The sequence below is a fragment of the Phyllobates terribilis genome, unplaced genomic scaffold (assembly GCF_046119375.1).
Source record: "Phyllobates terribilis strain yellow unplaced genomic scaffold, ASM4611937v1 Scaffold_3__8_contigs__length_932513732, whole genome shotgun sequence".
NCBI classification, from domain to species: domain Eukaryota; kingdom Metazoa; phylum Chordata; class Amphibia; order Anura; family Dendrobatidae; genus Phyllobates; species Phyllobates terribilis.
In genome coordinates this window covers 315,881,740-315,902,679 of record NW_027362763.1, presented here as the reverse complement: position 1 = coordinate 315,902,679, position 20,940 = coordinate 315,881,740, and the positions used below count along the sequence as shown (strand labels likewise).

Here is a 20,940-nt window from a genome sequence, read left to right as displayed (position 1 = left end):
ACGCAATGTTGATCGAAAACAGATCAAGCAACTGACAGAATCTATGGATGGAAGGCTGTTGAGTGTCACCATAAAGAAAGGTGGCTATATTGATCCCTAATTTTTTTGGTTTTTGTTTTTGTATGTCAGAAATGTTTATTTCTAAATTTTGTGCACTGATATTGGTTTACCTGGTGAAAATAAACAAGTGAGATGGGATTATATTTGGTTTTTATTAAGTTGCCTAATAATTCTGCACAGTAATAGTTACCTGCACAAACAGATATCCTCCTAAGATAGCCAAATCTAAAAAAAAAACACTCCAACTTCCAAAAATATTAAGCTTGGATATTTATAAGTCTTTTGGGTTGATTGAGAACATAGTTGTTGATCAATAATAAAAATAATCCTCTAAAATACAACTTGCCTAATAATTCTGCACACAGTGTATATATATATATATATATATATATATATATATATATATATATACAGTACAGACCAAAAGTTTGGACACACCTTCTCATTTAAAGATTTTTCTGTATTTTCATGACTATGAAAATTGTACATTCACACGGAAGGCATCAAAACTATGAATTAACACATGTGGAATTATATACTTAACAAAAAAAGTGTGAAACAACTGAAAATATGTCTTTTATTCTAGGTTCTTCAAAGTAGCCACCTTTTGCTTTGATGACTGCTTTGCACACTCTTGGCATTCTCTTGATGAGCTTCAAGAGGTAGTCACCGGAAATGGTGTTCCAACAATCTTGAAGGAGTTCCCAGAGATGCTTAGCACTTGTTGGCCCTTTTGCCTTCACTCTGCGGTCCAGCTCACCCCAAACCATCTCGATTGGGTTCAGGTCTGGTGACTGTGGAGGCCAGGTCATCTGGCGTAGCACCCCATCACTCTCCTTCTTGGTCAAATTGCCCTTACGCAGCCTGGAGGTGTGTTTGGGGTCATTGTCCTGTTGAAAAATAAATGATGGTCCAACTAAACGCAAACCGGATGGAATAGCATGCCGCTGCAAGATGCTGTGGTAGCCATGCTGGTTTAGTATGCCTTCAATTTTGAATAAATCCCCAACAGTGTCACCAGCAAAGCACCCCCACACCATCACACCTTCTCCTCCATGCTTCACGGTGGGAACGATGCATGTAGAGTGCATCCGTTCACCTTTTCTGCGTCGCACAAATACACGGTGGTTAGAACCAAAGATCTCAAATTTGGACTCATCTAACCAAAGCACAGATTTCCACTGCTCTAATGTCCATTCCTTGTGTTCTTTAGCCCAAACAAGTCTCTTCTGCTTGTTGCCCGTCCTTAGCAGTTTTTTTCCTAGCAGCTATTTTACCATGAAGGCCTGCTGCACAAAGTCTCCTCTTAACATTTGTTAAAATATATACCACAGAGCAGTCCGCATTATAGAAAATATTTCAGACCATATTGGGCGGACAAAGGATAGTCAATATAAGGGTATCGTAAATAAACATCTGAAGAAAAGAGGAAAAGAACATACGACATAGGACCCAAATAATAAAAAAATACAAAATGTTTATTAGAGATAGTACATTAAAATACATGGAGCTTATAGGCACAGAGTGCCATGTGTACGATAGACGATAGGGACCCCACCTAGAACCCTCACAGCAGTAGGAACAAAATATAAGCCAGCAGGTAAGAATATAGATTCTTTAGGACACTAAACTCCTAGCCAGTATTGAGAGAGCAAGGTGTCATAGAAAGTAGACAGGGTTATTGCAATAGTAAACTAGGCAGATATGGAGATGTGTCTAAATGCTAAGAGGTAGACCGCATGGCAGAAAGTTCAGAGGGTGATGACTTAGTGAAATATAGTCATAACATACCAGAGGGGGAGGGGAGTCCACCCCTACGCACGTTTCGGACGCAGCCTTCTTCAGGGGGCACGGTGGGGTCCCTATCGTCTATCGTACACATGGCACTCTGTGCCTATAAGCTCCATGTATTTTAATGTACTATCTCTAATACACATTTTGTATTTTTTCATTATTTGGGTCCTATGTCGTATGTTCTTTTCCTCTTTTCTTAACATTTGTTGAAGAGATGTGTCTGCTGCTAGAACCCTGTGTGGCATTGACCTGGTCTCTAATCTGAGCTGCTGTTAACCTGCGATTTCTGAGGCTGGTGACTCGGATAAACTTATCCTCAGAAGCAGAGGTGACTCTTGGTCTTCCTTTCCAGTGGCGGTCCTTGAGTCCGTCGACAGGGGTAGGGGTACTCGGATACCGGGATGGATGAGTTACTTCTGTGGGGATCACTGTTGGTCGGTTTCCGGTTCCGTGCCCTGGACCGTCAGTAAAGGGATGGGGGTCAGGATGATGGGAGAATTGTGTCCTGACGCCTCCTGTGGTAACTGGTAAAATCGGTTACCAGCGCTGTGTATGGTTGCTGAGGTGATCGGCATACGGCTTGTATGAACGCTATAGGCAGTAATGTCAAAGTAGGCACACAAACACATTAAGTCTTTGTTTCAGTACCTTTCTTTTACTGAGGTCCGGTAACAGGTACAGTTCAGGAGGGTAACCAGGTTTTCGGTGCAGGTAGAGATATTCACTCTGGAGATTTGTGAGGCCTCCTATAACACTGTGTGCGTTGTTTGGGATCAGTCCTGCCTTAAGCTGAACATGCCACCTTCACTTTCTTTGGGGTCCTTCTCTACAACTGACAATGAGGACCTTTCCTTGGGGCTACCAATTCTCTTTCTGGGCCCCTTGGTCCTATACTTGGTGAAGTTTGGCGACTCTCTCCCCTTCTTCTTCAGGGGGAGTAGATCCTCCTGATCTGTCCGGGTTTTCTATGCTATTCCTGAATTAATAGCAATCTCGGACTCCGGTGTCTGGGTGAGCTAAAGGGATAATAGTTTTATCTCTTTCTTTCTCCTTCTAGCCTCCGTCTGTCACGGGTGTGTCGCCACGAAGATCGTCACGAGTACACAGCCTGACTTCTCGCAGCTGACTTGTTGGTGCTTTGTGTTTTTTGGCAGTGAGGGAGTTAATTCTCTCTCTCTCTGTGCTAGACGAGGTCCAGCCTCGCCCAGCTGCAATCAATACTTCTGTAGTGAGACTCCTTCAAATGCCTGCTGGTCTGTTTGGGAAGTGTTGGTGAAAGCATTTCATTCAGACTTACAGAGCGGATCGTGGTGTTTGGAGTTTCTGAGATAAGTGTACTTGGAGTGTATTTTCCCTTCCTCGCTTTATCATTTATCTCCTTTCCCGTTGGTGTTCCCTCTGTTGTAGTTGTGTAGTTGTTGTATGCAAGGTGGTTTTGGTTTTTCCCTTGTACTGTCTCGTTCGTCTAAGTACTGTGTGTGGGCATATTATTTCTTGTCCCCTTTTGTTGTGATCGGGGTCCTTCTCAGGACTAGATTACTTAGGTGCAGGGATCCTCAGGAGGTAGGGGTTACGCTGGCGGCCTGGACCTCTGTACCTTTAACAGTACCTCCAGGTTGAGGGATTAGTCAGGGCCCCAGCTTAGGGTCAGCTTAGGCCCCCTACCTCCAGTATTCTGAGACAGCGTGACATTTTCACCGACCCACTTAGTTTTTCTCCAGCTACCATGGATCCAGTAGCCGGTCTAGCTCGGCAGTTGCAGAGTTTGTCCATGGAGCTGGCGGACGTTAGGTCCAAGGTTTTGCATCCTCAGGAGCAAGCCGGACCAGAACCTAAAGTAGCTCTCCCTGACAGGTTCACTGGGGGGCGGGACAAGTTTTTTGTTTTCCGGGAGGCATGCAAGTTGTACTTTCGGCTGCGGCCTCGGTCATCGGGGAGTGAAGAACAAAGAGTGGGAATTGTCATCTCGCTCCTACTAGGGGACCCACAATCTTGGGCGTTCTCTCTTCCCCCGGGCTCCCCGGCTCTCCAGTCAGTGGATAGGTTTTTCGCTGCTCTGGGACTCGTATATGATGACCCAGATCGGATCTCCCTTGCTGAGTCTAAGTTACGTAGGATCCAGCAGGGAGATCGTCCGGCGGAGGAATTCTGTTCGGAGTTCCGTAGGTGGGCCACGGACACCCAGTGGAATGACCCGGCTCTTAGGAGCCAGTTTTGTCATGGTTTATCCGACAAATTACAGGATGTGTTGGCACAGTATGACTCTCCCGCGTCACTGGAAGCCGCTATGGCCCTTGCTATTCGCGTTGACAGACGGCTTCGGGAGAGGTGCGGGATAACTCTACCCCCTGTGATGACTCCACCTCCTACAAGGTCCCCTCATATGGTGGTTCCCCTGGTCAGTCCAGAGGAGCCTATGCAATTAGGAGGGACATCATTTCGGGGGAGGGGACCGGTGGTGCGCCATAAGACAGGAAGGTGTTTCTTCTGCGGGAGAAAGGGACATTTTATTGGGGGGTGTCCATCCCGTCCCTTGCAGAGTGAAGAGTCGTCGGAAAACTGTTGATCCCAGGTTGTGTGGTGGACGGCAATCTGGGAGTAGGTATTTCGTCCCTAGGTTCGTCTCAGTTTCTCGTACCGGCGGAGGTGGTGGTGGGTACGAGAACTGAGAGGATATCTGTTCTTCTGGATAGTGGGGCCGGGGCTAATCTGGTTGATGCTCGGTTTGCCCGGGTTCAAGGTATGCGATTGAGTGAGTTGGCTAAACCCATCCCCATATTCTCGATCGATGCCAGGCCTCTCGGTCAGGGAAGTTTTTTGCAAGCTGTGCATGACGTAAAACTTCAAGTGGGGGCGATACATAAAGAACTGTTGTCTTGCTACGTGTTGGAGGGTCTTCCCACTCCTATAGTGTTGGGCCTTCCCTGGTTAGCTAAGCATAACCCGGTTATTAATTGGCAAACCAGAGAGATAAGCCAATGGAGTAAATTCTGTAATAAAAACTGCATGAACACGGTCATCGGTGCGGTTACTCCTTGGGTCTTACCTCCATTTCTGGCGGACTTTGAGGATGTATTCTCGGAGAAAGGGTGTCAGGAACTACCTCCTCATCGCGAGTATGACTGTTCTGTAAAACTGCTCCCTGAGGCCAAGTTACCTAAAGCTAGGTTGTATAACCTTTCTGGTCCTGAGAGGCAGGCCATGAAGGATTATATTTCAGAAAGTCTGGCTAAGGGGCATATTAGACCTTCATCTTCACCGGTGGCTGCGGGGTTATTCTTTGTTAAGAAGAAAGATGGAGGCCTACGCCCTTGCCTGGATTTCCGTGAACTTAATCGGATTACGGTCCGAGATCCGTATCCGCTCCCACTTATTCCCGATCTCTTTAATCAGATCGTGGGCGCCAAATGGTTCTCTAAGTTGGATCTCAGGGGGGCGTACAATCTGATTAGGATGAAGGAGGGGGATGAGTGGAAGACGGCGTTTAACACTCCGGAGGGGCATTATGAGAACCTTGTCATGCCATTCGGTCTGACTAATGCCCCGGCGGTGTTCCAACACTTTGTTAATGACATTTTTCGCCGCCTGGTGGGACAGTTTGTTGTCATATATCTGGATGATATCTTAATTTACTTGCCGGATCTGGTGTCTCATCAGGAGCACGTTAGGCAGGTGTTACAGATCTTGCGGGATAATAAACTGTATGCCAAATGGGAAAAGTGTGTGTTCGCCGTACAGGAACTCCAGTTTTTAGGCTTCCTGGTTTCAGCGTCCGGTTTTCGTATGGACCCTGGGAAAGTGCGGGCAGTTCTTGAGTGGGATCGGCCAGAGAATCTTAAGGCACTACAACGTTTCCTGGGGTTTGCTAATTATTACCGGAAGTTCATTCGTAATTTCTCGTCCATGGTTAAGCCTCTCACAGACATGACTAAAAAGGGGACGGATTTTTCTAGGTGGTCTGACAAGGCTTGTCAAGCATTCTCCTCCTTGAAAAAATGTTTTGCCTCGGCACCCATACTCATTCAACCTGATGCGTCACAGCCATTCATTGTAGAGGTAGACGCTTCCGAGGTAGGGGTGGGAGCAGTATTGTCACAGGGTTCGTCCCCTGGTAAGTGGCATCCGTGCGCCTTTTTCTCTAAAAAATTGTCGTCCGCTGAGAGGAATTACGATGTCGGCAATAGGGAACTCTTGGCCATTAAGTTAGCTTTTGAGGAGTGGCGCCATTTTTTGGAGGGGGCAGTCCATCCGGTCACCGTCATCACCGATCACAAGAACCTGCTATATCTGGAGTCCGCGAAACGTCTGAATCCCAGACAAGCTAGGTGGTCATTGTTTTTTACCAGGTTTAATTTTGTCGTTACATATCGTCCTGGGTCAAAAAATGTAAAGGCGGATGCCTTATCTCGTAGTTTCCCTGGGGCCGGGAATACGGACGACCCGATTCCTATCCTTCAGGAGGGGGTGGTGGTTTCGGCAGTATGCTCTGAGCTGGAGGAGGAGGTATTGGAGGCTCAGGGGGACGCCCCTGTTGGACCTCCGGGGAGACTGTTTGTTCCAGATCAGTTGCGACAAAAGGTGATCGAGGCACACCATAACTCAGTTTTTGCAGGACACCCGGGGAGTAAAGCAACTGTGGATCTCCTCTCGCGTCGGTTTTGGTGGCCTAACTTACATAAGGAGGTGGTAACTTTTGTCGCGTCCTGTGGGGTTTGTGCGCGCTCTAAGACCTCACATACCCGTCCGTCTGGGGCCCTCTTACCTTTGAAGATCCCGGAGCGTCCTTGGACTCATCTGTCTATGGACTTTATTACGGACCTCCCTCCGTCTTCGGGTAAAACGGTCATACTCGTTGTAGTGGACAGGTTCAGCAAGATGGCACATTTTATCGCTCTTCCGGCTCTCCCTAATGCTAAAACTCTTGCGCAGGTGTTCATTGGGGAGATTGTGAGGCTTCACGGGGTACCCTCCGAGGTGGTGTCTGATCGGGGGTCTCAGTTTGTGTCCAAGTTCTGGAAGGCGTTTTGTGCACGGCGGGGGATGCATTTGTCATTCTCATCGGCTTTTCATCCTCAGACCAATGGTCAGACGGAACGTATGAACCAGAGCTTGGAGACATATCTCCGGTGTTTTGTGTCAGAGAACCAGGAGGACTGGGCTTCTTCCTTACCTCTGGCAGAGTTTGCTCTTAATAATAGGCGGAGCGAGTCCACTGGTAAGTCCCCGTTTTTTGGGGCATATGGTTTTCACCCCCAGTTTTGTACTTTCAGTAGGGGGGGCTCTTCGGGGGTTCCTGAGGAGGAACGATTTTCCTCATCACTCGCTTCAGTATGGAGAGGGGTGCTGAAGAATCTGAATACTATGGGGAACCGATACAAACGTATGGCTGATAGGAGGAGAGTGTCTGGTCCGGACCTAAGTGTGAACGATCGGGTATGGTTGTCTACCAGGAATATTAAACTTAAGGTTCCCTCCTGGAAACTGGGTCCCAGGTTCATCGGGCCGTACAGAATCAGTTCTATTATTAATCCGGTGGCATTCCGTCTTGACCTCCCCCCTACGTTTAAAATTCACAACGTGTTCCACAGATCATTGCTTAAGAGGTATGTGGCGCCGGTGGTACCGTCACCTTTACCTCCCCCTCCAGTGGTGGTCAATGGTAACTTGGAGTTCCAGGTATCGAGGGTCATCGATTCACGCTTTAATCGCCGGTCCCTTCAGTACCTGGTTCATTGGAAAGGGTATGGTCCTGAGGAGAGGATGTGGGTTCCTGCGTCGGATATTAACGCAGACCGATTAGTTCGGGCCTTCCACACGACTCACCCGGATAAACCTGGCCCTGAGGGTCCGGAGGCCCCTCGTAGAAGGGGGGGTACTGTCACGGGTGTGTCGCCACGAAGATCGTCACGAGTACACAGCCTGACTTCTCGCAGCTGACTTGTTGGTGCTTTGTGTTTTTCGGCAGTGAGGGAGTTAATTCTCTCTCTCTCTGTGCTAGACGAGGTCCAGCCTCGCCCAGCTGCAATCAATACTTCTGTAGTGAGACTCCTTCAAATGCCTGCTGGTCTGTTTGGGAAGTGTCGGTGAAAGCATTTCATTCAGACTTACAGAGCGGATCGTGGTGTTTGGAGTTTCTGAGATAAGTGTACTTGGAGTGTATTTTCCCTTCCTCGCTTTATCATTTATCTCCTTTCCCGTTGGTGTTCCCTCTGTTGTAGTTGTGTAGTTGTTGTATGCAAGGTGGTTTTGGTTTTTCCCTTGTACTGTCTCGTTCGTCTAAGTACTGTGTGTGGGCATATTATTTCTTGTCCCCTTTTGTTGTGATCGGGGTCCTTCTCAGGACTAGATTACTTAGGTGCAGGGATCCTCAGGAGGTAGGGGTTACACTGGCGGCCTGGACCTCTGTACCTTTAACAGTACCTCCAGGTTGAGGGATTAGTCAGGGCCCCAGCTTAGGGTCAGCTTAGGCCCCCTACCTCCAGTATTCTGAGACAGCGTGACACCGTCCCTCTCTCTAGGGCGCTTCACAACACAGACCTGTTTCCTAGTTCAGGGCTTAACTGGTCCTCAGCCAACAGCTCTCTTTCTCTCCTCCTTCACCCGTCTCTAGACTAACTGCCTCTTTGCTGTCTCCCTGGAAACTGTCTCCTCCCCTCAGACCTGGGGTGGAAGGTGTTGTGTGTCCGCAAGTGTACATCTCTCCCTGCACCTATGGATCCTGTGGTAATCCCCCGCAGGGCTGCCACATCCTCATGTGAGCCAGTTTCTTTGTAGCGCTTGATGGTTTTTGCAACTGCACTTGGAGACACTTACAAAGTTTGCCCAATTTTTCAGACTGACTGACCTTCATTTCTTAAAGTAATGATGGCCACTCGTTTTTCTTTACTTAGCTCATTTTTTCTTACCAGAATACAAATTCTAACAGTCTATTCAGTAGGACTATCAGCTGTGTATCCACCTGACTTCTGCACAGCACAACTTATGGTCCCAACCCCATTTATAAGGCAAGAAATCCCACTTATTAAACCTGACAGGGCACACCTGTGAAGTGAAAACCATTTCCGGTGACTACCTCTTGAAGCTCATCAAGAGAATGCCAAGAGTGTGCAAAGCAGTCATCAAAACAAAAGGTGGCTACTTTGAAGAACCTAGACTAGGGTAGGTTAATTTTAACATTTAGAGATAGAATATCAAAAAAAAAAATCAAGAAAATCACATTTTTAATTGTATAAATTCGATATTTTTTTTTTGCATTTTGCAGTGAGAAATAAGTATTTAATCCCTCTGGCAAACAACACTTAATACTTGGTGGCAAAACCCTCGTTGGCAAGCACAGCAGTCAGACGTTTTTTGTAGTTGATGATGAGGGTTGCGCACATGTCAGGAGGAATTTTGGTCCACTCCTCTTTGCAGATCATCTCTAAATCATTAAGATTTTGCCGCTGTCTCCTGGCAACTCGGAGCTTCAATTAAGGTCTGGAGACTGGCTAGTCCACTCCATGACCTTAATGTGCTTCTTTTTGAGCCACTCCTTTGTTGCCTTGACTGTATGTTTTGGGTCATTGTCTTGCTGAAAGACCCAACCACGACCCATCTTCAATGCTCTTACTGAGGGAAGTAGGTTGTTGGCCAAAATCTCGCAGTACATGACCCCATCCATGTTCACTTCAGTTCGGTGCAGTCGCCATGTCCCCTTTGCAGAAAAGCACCCCCAAAGTATACTGCTCAAAAAAATAAAGGGAACACTTAAACAACAGAATATAACTCTGTCAAGTAAATCAAACTTCTGTGAAATAAAACTGTCCACTTAGGAAGCAACACTGATTGACAATTTCACATGCTGTTGTGAAAATGGAATAGACAATGGATGGAAATTATTGGCAATTATCAAGATATACTCAATAAAGGAGTGGTTCTGCAGGTGAGGACCACAGACCACATCTCAGTACCAATGCTTTCTGGCTGATGTTTTGGTCACTTTTGAATGTTGGTTGTGCTTTTACACTCATGGTAGCATGAGATGGACTCTACAACCCACAGAAGTTGCTCAGGTAGTGCAGCTCATCCAGGATGGCACATCAATGCGATCTTTGGCAAGAAGGTTGGCTGTGTCTGTCAGCGTAGTGTCCAGAGGCTGGAGGTGCTACCAGGAGACAGGCCAGTACACCAGGAGAAGTGGAGGGGGCCGTAGGAGGGCAACAACCCAGCAGCAGGACCACTACCTCCGCCTTTTTGCAAGGAGGAACAGGAGGAGCACTGCCAGAGCCCTGCAAAATGACCTCCAGCAGGCCACAAATGTGCATGTGTCTGCACAAACGGTTAGAAACCGACTCCATGAGGGTGGTATGAGGGCCCGACGTCCACAGATGGGGGTTGTGCTCACAGCCCAACACCGTGCAGGACGCTTGGCATTTGCTACAGAACACCAGGATTGGCAAAGTCGTCACTGGCGCCCTGTGCTCTTCACAGATGAAAGCAGGTTCACACTGAGCACATGTGACAGACGTGACAGAGTCTGGAGATGCCGTGAAGAGTGATCTGCTGCCTGAAACATCCTTCAGCATGACCGGTTTGGCAGTGGGTCAGTAATGGTGTTGGGTTGGCATTTCTTTGGAGGGCCGCACAGCCCTCCATGTGCTCGGCAGAGGTAGGGTGACTGCCATTAGGTACCAAGATAAGATCCTCATACCCCTTGTGAGACTATATAGTGGTGCGGTTGGCCCTGGGTTCCTCCTAATGCAGGACAATGCCAGACCTCATGTGGCTGGAGTGTGTCAGCAGTTCCAGCAAGATGAAGGCATTGAAGCTATGGACTGGCCCGCCCGTTCCCCAGACCTGAATCCGATTGAGCACATCTGGGACATCATGTCTCGCTCCATCCACCAATGTCATGTTGCACCACAGACTGTCCAGGAGTTGGCGGATGCTTTAGTCCAGGTCTTGGAGGAGATCCCACAGGAGACCATCCACAACCTCATCAGGAGCATGCCCAGGCGTTGTAGGGAGGTCATACAGGCATGTGGAGGCCACACACAATACTGAGCCTCATTTTGACTTGTTTTAAGGACATTACATCAAAGTTGGATCAGCCTGTAGTGTGTTTTTCCACTTTAATTTTGGGGGTGACTCCAAATCCAGGCCTCCATTGGTTAATAAATTTGATTTCCATTGATGATTTTTGTGTGATTTTGTTGTCAGCACATTCAACTTTGTACAGAACAAAGTATTCAATGAGAATATTTCATTCATTCAGATCTAGGATGTGTTCTTTGGGTGTTCCTTTTATTTTTTTGAGCAGTGTATAATGTTTTCCCCACCATGCTTCACGGTTGGGACAAAGTTCTTAGGGTTGTACTCATCCTTCTTCTTCGTACAAACACGACGAGTTGAGTTAATGCCAAAGAGCTCAATTTTTGTCTCATCTGACCACAGCACCTTCTCCCAATAATTTACAAAATCATCGTGTTCATTCACAAACTTCAGACGGGCCTGCAGGATTTTAAACCTTTAAGGTGTGATGTGTTACCAATGGTTTTCTTGGTGACTGCGGTCCCAGCTGCCTTGAGATCATTAACAAGTTCCCCTCGTGTAGTTTTGGGCTGATCTCTCACCTTCCTCATTATCAAGGATACCCCACAAGGTGAGATTTTGCATGGTGCCCCAGATCGATGTCAATTGACAGTCATTTTGTATTTCTTCTATTTTCTTACTATTGCACCAACAGTAGTCTCCTCACCCAGCATCTTACTTATGGTTTTGTAGCCCATTACAGCTTTGTGCAGGTCTATGATCTTGTCCCTGACATCCTTAGAAAGCTCTTTGGTCTTGCCCATGTTGTAGAGGTTAGAGTCTGACTGATTAATTGAGTCTGTGGACAGGGGTCTGTTATACAGGTGACTATGTAAGACAGCTGTCTTTAATGCAGGTAACGAGTTGATTAAGAGCGTCTAACTGGTTTGTAGAAGCCAGAACTCATAATGGTTTGTAGGGAATCAAATATTTATTTCTCACTGAAAAATGAAAAAAAAAATCTCATTTATACAATGTGATTTTCTTGATTTTTTTTTTTAGATATTCTATCTCTCAATGTTAAAATTAACCTACCCTTAAAATTATAGATTGTTCATGTCTTTGTCAGTGGGCAAACTTACAAAAACAGCAAGGGCTCAAATACTTATTTCCCCCACTGTATACACATGTTAAAAAAAAGATGTAGGTTTATCAAGTTCAACCTTTCTCTACCAGTTATACATTCTCTATCACTAGATTATAACCCACATACACTGTAGAAATCTGAGTGTCAGCCCACATGTCAGATTTAATGCTGATGTGTGAACCGGCCATCATACACATTAGATTGCTGTCAGCCAAACAATGGTTCTGATGATTGCTGGCTGGAGACATCTTGGCCAGCTTTCCCCGTACATAGAAAATGGTCATTTGGTCAAGAGTTCCTGTGTTCTCTATGAGAGGGCTATCGCCAGACATGTTTGGCCACAGCTTATCTCCAGAAAACAATACTATCAGCAGTCCGAAAGCGGACATCTCGGATCAATATTTGCCCCGACAATCAACCTGGTTCACCCAACACTGATGTAATGTGTATGGGGTGCTTTAGGCTCCAAAGACTATAAAAAACGAAGATTTGGTCTATTGTGGTAGTAGGAAATTTGATTCCACTTTGGAGATAATTGAGGTATTTGTGTATTTTGTTGCCTGTAGATGAGCAAATAAGGGAAGAAGTATATCTGAATAATGGAACTTGAAGATTTGTATTGTGTGAGGATTTGGAAGCCATATCGATGGGATGGAACTGTCCTTCCCCTACCAATTTGTGCATATAGCATTAGGCCATCCACTTCCTGGGAAAGTTTTTAACAGGCAATGGGAAGGGTCAAGTGTTTAAAGCATTCTAATATTGTGCCATGTATTCCATACATACATTATAGCAGGGAGAAGGCTCAGTAGAGACCGGGTGAGACAGAAAAGTGGGTCGACAGAGCAGTTGGCTTAGTAAAAGGTGTGATCATATTAGAATGTTAGGCAATAAAAAAGTATCTAAAAATAAACTAATTTTGTTTAATCTTTGGGGCAGACAGTGACTGGAATTGACTGTAAAACTATAGTAGCCGGGAAAATCGCAATTTTTTTTAGAAACCTTGATCTGTAAGTAAGTGGGTACTTCCATAGTTACATAATAAAAGAAAAAAACAAAACAAAACATACCTTATATCCAAGTTCAACATAAGGATGGGAGAAGATGTGGACGAAGGGATGGGGTATGGGTAAACTTTATAATTTTGTTCCCCTATATTGATCTAGACCATGAAGGAAAAAATATTAATGCATGAAACAATCCGTCCGAAAGGGGAAAATGTTACCTCCTCATTCTAAGTGCCGAACATACTGGATCCTCATTCAAAACAAGAATTCTGTATAATTATATAAGTTTTGATTTTTTTTAGTGTTCTGAGAAATCATTTCAGCTTTTTTTGAAATCATAGTTAATAATGCGGTCTCCAGGTTCATGCAGATGTTGCCCTTAGTGGGATTTGAATCCAGGACCCCAGAAAAGCAAAGCAACAGTGCAACAAGGATTAGGTAGAAATTAGACTGGAATAAAAGAGCAAATATAAAGGACCAGAAGATCCTGTTAAAGGCCTTTAGATTTTAGGGCATCAATGGTATTATGGTGTGAATAGGAGCAATGGTTGTGGCTGCTACTGCTTTGTGTCACAATCCCTCTGTTCATTGTGTCCTAGGGACACAGTGAGTGACAGCTCAGCCGTCCTATGGATTGCAAGGGTGTGTCAGGATGTCAGCTTTGTGAGTGGCACCTTGGCATGCTTGGCTGTCAGTTTTGTGTATGGAATTTCCCTGCAACCAAATTAGGCCGGGTCTGCTGGAAGTCCTCTAGGTGTCACCCTTTTGCACGGTGATGTGTGTGTGCTTTGTGCTCAGTATTCTCTGACCTTTGTTGCAAGACCGCGGATTTAGCCTCTTTGACCATTTGCTAAGATTGTCCCTTTGGCGTGATGTTCCCTGACCTTCAGTGCCTGACCTTGGACTTACTCTTGACTATTCGTTTGTCTTATCCCTTTGTCTCTGATGCACTCTCTTGGTTTATACATCGGACTCCTTGACCTGCCTGCCACACGGCTTGTCCGTGAGAGGTGACTCAGCGTCACATTTTGTAATTGTTTCTAATTGACCATTACAAATTTCCCGTGCTTAGGTCACACACATTGATGTTCTAATATTAAGTCAAAATAATTTAAAAAAATAATAATAATATTAGACTTTGTCATGTAAATCTGACACAATATTTTTTCTTCAGCTTTTTGCCTGAAAGAAATCCGATGGTGTACAGTCTCTGAAGCGGAGTACAAAAAATGCAATGGCATGAGAGCAGCCTTCGCTGAAGCAAAGATTGTGCCTTCTTTATCTTGTGTCAGCGGCACGTCACAGTTAAACTGTGTAAAAAATGTGCAGGTGTGTGGAAATCTTCATGAAAACACCTTGACATTACTTTTACATTACCTGAAAGTGGCCAGAGTTTCAACATATCTACTTACAGTCATCACATTGCAAGTCTAATTGTTCACTTCCAGAGAATGAAAACCTGTCCTGTTCATAGCGTTCTACACTCACAGTACAAATAACGTTTTTTCTTAAGGTAATCTGTCAGCAATTTTTTGCTATGTAATTTGACAGCAGCATGAACTAGGGCAGGAGTGCACAACATTTTTTGTTCCAAGAGCCACATTGCCATAGTGAACCAATCCCAAGGGCCACAAAAAAAATGGAAAGGGGTAGTTAAATGAATACTTCACCAGAAACACTATCAGTACATTAATACATCACCAGAACCAACTTTTAAGTATTTAAGAAGGATTTGGAAAGTTTCTGCTCCCAAAAAAAAATCAGTGTGAACACACACTAACTTACACTGAGTTTTTGGAGCAGAAACTCATCAAATACTCCTCATAATCTCAAATTTCTAAATTTTGAGGATTTTCAAGTTTCAACATATCCACGAAGTACGTTATGGATTGCTATATGTGTACAGGATCAGAACCACTGTCAGCACATGAGTTCAGTGCCAGAATCACCATCAGTACATGAATGCAGCACCAGAATCACTATCGGTACATGTATGCAGCGCCAGCCCCACCATCAGTACATGAATGCAATGCCAGAGACATGACAGTACATGAAAGCAGCACCAGAAACACCATCAGTACATGAATTCAGCATCAGAACCACCATCAGTACATGAATGCAGCATTAGAACTACCATCAGTACATGAATGCAGCATTAGACCCACCATCAGTACATGACTGCAGCATCAGAACCACCATCAGTACATGGATGCAGAATCATAACCACCATCAGTACATAAATTCTGTACATAAATGCAGCACCAGAACCACCATTAGTACATGAATGCAGCATTAGAACTACCATCAGTAAATGAATGCAGCACCAGAATCACCATCGGTACATGTATGCAGCACCAACCCCACCATCAGTACATGAATGCAGTGCCAGAGACACGACAGTACATGAAAGCAGCACCAGAAACACCATCAGTATATGAATGTAGCACCAGAAGCACCATCAGTACATGAATGCAGCATCAGACCCACCATCAGTACATGAATGCAGAATCATAACCACCATCAGTACATGAATGCAGCATTAGAACTACCATCAGTAAATGAATGCAGCACCAGAAGCACCATCGGTACATGTATGCAGCACCAACCCCACTGTCAGTACATAAATGCAGCACCAGAACCACCGTTAGTACATGAATGCAGCATTAGAACTACCATCGGTACATAAATGCAGCACCAGAATCACCATCGGTACATGTATGCAGCGCCAGCCCCACCATCAGTACATGAATGCAGTGCCAGAGACACGACAGTACATGAAAGCAGCACCAGAAACACCATCAGTACATGAATGCAGCACCAGAAACACCATCAGTACATGAATGCAGCATCAGACCCACCATCAGTACATGAATGCAGAATCATAACCACCATCAGTACATAAATTCTTACATAAATGCAGCACCAGAACCACCGTTAGTACATGAATGCAGCATTAGAACTACCATGAGTACATGAATGCAGCACCAGAATCACCATCGGTACATGTATGAAGCGCCAGCCCCACCATCAGTACATGAATGCACTGCCAGAGACACGACAGTACATGAAAGCAGCACCAGAAACACCATCAGTACAGGAATGCAGCACCAGAAACACCATCAGTACATCAATGCAGCACCAGAAACACCATTGTCAGTACATAAATACAGTGCCAGAAACACCATCTGTGCATGAATGCAGCACCAGAACCACTGTCAGTACATGAATGCAACGCCAGAAACACTGCTGTCAGTACATGCATACAGTGCCAGAAACACTGTCAGTACATGAATGCAGCGCCATAAATACTGTCAGTACATGAGTGCAGCACCAGAAACACAGTCAGTACATGTATAGAGCACCAAGCTTAGTACAGCGATCAATTGTAATCTCAGGTCAGCCCCATACATAAATGTATTGCATACATCTACAGATGTCTGCAATACAGAAACTATCATGAGATTTCATGGCCAGAGCTCTTCTCTGTAGACTTCTTTCTTCTCCGTCCTCAGCAGCACGTCCCAGCACAGTGCCCTTAAAAATAAAAGTATCATTATACTGCCCCATAAATAAAAATATCTTCCATGCTGTGCCACTAAATAAAGTGCCCCTCACTGTGCTTCCTGCACAAAATACCCTCCCATGCTGCCCCTCTCCATAATAGCCCCCTACACTGCCCCTCTCTATATCCCCCCACACTGCCCCTTTCCATAATGTCCTCCCATACTGCCAATCTCCATAATATCCCCCACACAGCCCCTCTCCATAATATCCCCCACACAGCCCCTCTCCATAATGTACCCCCACATACTGTACCTCTCCATAATATCCACCCACACAGCCTCTCTCCATAATGTGTCCTCAAATACTGCCCCTCTCGAAAATATCTGCCCAAACTACCCCTTACTATATGTCCCCCACACTGCCTCTCTGCATAAAGTCCCACCATCCCACTGCCCCTCTCTATACTATGTCCCCTTCCACAATCCCTCCCTGTACCTGTTGCCTCATAATATCCCAAATTGCCCCATAATGTCCCCCATTGCCACATTATGTGCCATAGTAGTAACACAACTCGCCAATCTCCACCAACCCCTTATCTAAAATAACAGGACATTTAATCTTCAGCTCCTGCATGGAGCACTTACCACTGCCTGACACCCTGCTGCACATTGGTGCCTGGGGCTGACGAGTGTTCCTCTGCTCCAGTCCAGGCTCTCAAGAGTTCAAATGTATTAGTGTCTGAAAGATGCAAATACATTTGAATATGGAAAGAAGGAAAAAAGGGAGCTCGCATCTCATGGACAGATCTGCACGCCGCAACAAAGCCTTTGGTGGGCCACATGTGGCTCGTGAGCCATATGTTATGCAGGCCTGATGTAAGGGCTGAGACTCTGATTTCAGTGATGTGTCACTTACTGGGCTGTGTGTTGCTGTTTCAATAAAATGAGTGTTATATCAGCAGGAGATTATCACTACAGGACTAAGTGTCTCCTGCCTCCTAGTCAACTGCTTTGTGTAACCCTGCCCTATCACTGATTAGCAGCTGTCTGTCAATGTACACTGTACACAAAAAGCTGGCAATCAGTGGTGTGGACAGGTTACACAGGGATCAGCATTCTTGAGCACTGCTAGATCTGCAGTAGAGAAAACAGTGATAGTGTTGAAATGACAGCATGCTGACCAGCAAGTGACCTATCAACACTGACCTACAAAGCCTTCCATAACCTCTCTCCTCCATATCTCTGAACTAATCTCCCGATACATTCCCTCATGTAATCTCCGGTCCTCCCAAGACCTCCTTCTCTCCTCCACACTTATTTGTTCCTCACCCAATCGCCTCCAAGATTTCTCCCGAATATTCCCCACCCTATGGAATTCTGTGCCTCAACACGTCTGATTTTCCGCCACACTTGGATCCTTCAGAAGGAACCTGAAAACCCATCTCTTCAAACAAGCTTACAGCCTGCCATGACCTTGCTTGCTGCCACCTCAATAACACCAGAGATACTGCAACCCCTGAACCTACTGTCTCCTTCCCTATCATCCTGTAGAATATAAGACCGCAAGGACAGAGCCCTCTTCCCTCTGTACCAGTCTATCATTGTTAGTTTGTTTACTGTAAGTGATATCTGTACTTTATATATAACTCCCTTCTCATGTACAGCACCATGGAATCAATGGCGCTATATAAATAAATAATAATAATAATAATCAGCGGACTCAGGGTCTCTACTCCTCATTGTGCTGTTCTCAGATTACATAGCAAATCCAAGATTCCCTTTAAGCCCATCATAAACACTACTGACTGAATAATGATTGTTTGGCCGGCAACTATTATAGCTGTCTCTTCCATACACAGGATCACTCGTTTAGTCGAATGCTCCTATGTTTTCTATGAGAAAGCCACTGCCAGACATATCGCCGCCAGAAGAACCAAAGGAGCGGCAGTCCGACAATGGACATGCCTTATCCTTAACTCCCCCATACACATTAAACTGTCACACAATCTTGTCAATATCGGCAGTTTGGGCCGACAGTATTTTAATGTGTATGGGGGCCTTTAGTGTCACATCACCCGAACACATTGTAAAAGCATAAGTTGAAAATTGAATATTCCTGCACCTAACATGAGCTGTGCCTCACTCTTATTTTATATCTCTATACAGGAGAACAAGGCAGATGCTGTAACTCTCAGTGGCATTCTCACATATAAAGCTGGAAGGTGGTACAACCTAAAGCCAGTGGTTGGAGAAGTATATGACCAAGGTTAGTGTCATAACATATTCAGTGCATACATATATATGACGCGCCCCCTGGGACATATTCCTTTTTGAGGGGAATACCCGGCACCGGATCAGATGGGGGGTTGTAGTCTCCGAGCGGCTGTGACCCGGTCCCGTGCCCAGGGCGTCAAGCTCAGTGTTATGTGGCAGCTTTACAGATGTTACTAAAGTTCTTTTGTGTCGACTACGCCACCCGTTGTGATGCGGTCACTGTGGCCGCCGCTGCAGCAGGGTCCGCTGAGGCTGATGGTGGATGCGCAGCTTGGTGGGATAACCCCCAACGGGAGGGGTATAGCCTCAGAGGGGACAGGCGCAGAGGATGGGGGTTGTGGTGGTGCGGTGCAGCCGGCAATGAAGACAGACTCAGGTTGTGCAGTTAAGGGTGTTTACTTACTGCAGATGTTGTACTGGTCACTCCAGCTGCTAGTGACCACCCGAGCCGTGCTGCGTCCACCAGGTCCTGGATCCAGCCAACCCCCAAACAAGTCCGGAGCGTGGCCCTGAGCTCTCCCTCTGTCCTTTCTTCAGCCGTCCCCACCAGGGATTCACCTAGGTCCAGCTCCCTCGGGCCTTCTTTTGGGACACCCTTGGCCCTGGGTTCCCTGACCCTGCATGTGGTGTGCCTTCGGGGTGAATGTGGTGGGTGACCGTGACAGACACTGCCCACGGTCTCCGGTCTCTGGCTGGGGATTGTTTTTGCCCCCACCAGCTTGGGTTCCGGTACCCTGATGCTGACTCCTCACCCGGTGCTCTAATTTGGGTTCTTGGGTCCCTTCAGTCTTCCCCCTCTGGGTCTTTCTCTGCTCCACTCTCTCTCTCTCCAGGGCTGCTGTTTCCTGCTCTCTGCATCAGACTTGTCCTCTGCAGCTGACTGACTCTCTGCGTCTGACCCTGATCTAAGTTGGTGCCCTCCTTATATATCTCTCTATGTGTGAGCTCAGGTGACCAGCACCCAATGAGCTCCTATCACTACCCAGACTGCTCCCCCTATCTGCCCCTACACTACATGGGATGTACCACCCCCCTCCCACTCCAGCCAGGAACAGGCTCGGTTGTACCTGCACATTTCCAAGTGGGAGTACCGTCGGCCTGCTCCTCTGGAATGGGATGTATGTAGTGCATGCAGTCTATCTGAGCTCAGTTCCACACTCCATCCTTACCCGGGAGTGGAATATCACACCTCTGGGTTGAGGTGCAATACCCCTGTAGCAGCCGAATCCTCAGGGTGCTACATTCCCCCCTGGTAAATCACAGCACGTCCTCGGGCTGTAAAGACATAAAACACCAAAACATACAAATTTTTCATATAAACATATAAAACATATAAAACATTATATATATAACATATCTTATCAGATAAAACTTTCTCGTAGACTTCTCTTGTCTCTGGTTCCTCCTCCGGACACTGTGCAACGTGTGTCCGGGAAAAGTGCGACAGTCTCTTAGAAAATCTGGTTTTCTATAAAACCGGTAGGGGGCGCTTTAGGACGCGCAACTATATACAGGGAAGTTGGAAGTTGGCCGCTCTCAGTCCTCGGCCAGTTAGAGGAAAGGGAATGGCTGCTCACAGTCCTCAGCCTGTAGGATGAAGGGGTTAACGGGTAAAACAGTTCACTGGTCCCAACGGGGACTATTTTAGCAGCAGCAACAGTTCCAGTTTCAGTTCCTTTATACCCCGATTGGGTAACTATTTACATCACTTCTCGGCCGCACTCAACGGCGTCTTCCTCCTGCTCTTTCTTGATATGGTGTTGCTTCAGACCCGTCCGGGTCCTCTGGCTCCTCCTCTCCGTACCGCAACTCCTCCTCCGTCAAGCGGTGTACGTGGAGGGCGTAAGGTCCTTTGGCACACTTGTGCCGGGTGAAAGTGACCTCGTCTCCGACGTAGAGGTCACGGCCTTTGTGACCTTCCGGCAGGTGGGACTCGACGTCTCTGCGAGTCACAAAAACGTCACCGCGGTTGTTACGGTCCCGAATAAAGCCCCACCCATGCTGCGGGTTGAACTTTATCACTGTCCCGATGGTGCGGGGACAATGCGCTGCACGGGGGTTCCTCCTAGTCCGGCTCTTCTGCTCCGCGCTCCGGATTTGGGCCTGTTGTTCTCTGGCCCGCCTCTCCTCCCGTTCTCTCGTAAAC

General features: G+C 46.4%; 1 protein-coding gene across 1 annotated transcript in view; it reads left to right on the top strand.

Moving 5' to 3' along the window:
- The window catches only part of MELTF (melanotransferrin), a 149,243-nt gene that overhangs the window by 52,123 nt on the left and 76,180 nt on the right, over window positions 1–20,940 (top strand). The window contains exons 2-3 of the mRNA XM_073675014.1: window positions 14,192–14,346; window positions 18,687–18,786. Coding sequence (XP_073531115.1) covers window positions 14,192–14,346; window positions 18,687–18,786 — 255 coding nt within the window. The remainder of the gene's footprint in view (window positions 1–14,191; window positions 14,347–18,686; window positions 18,787–20,940) is intronic.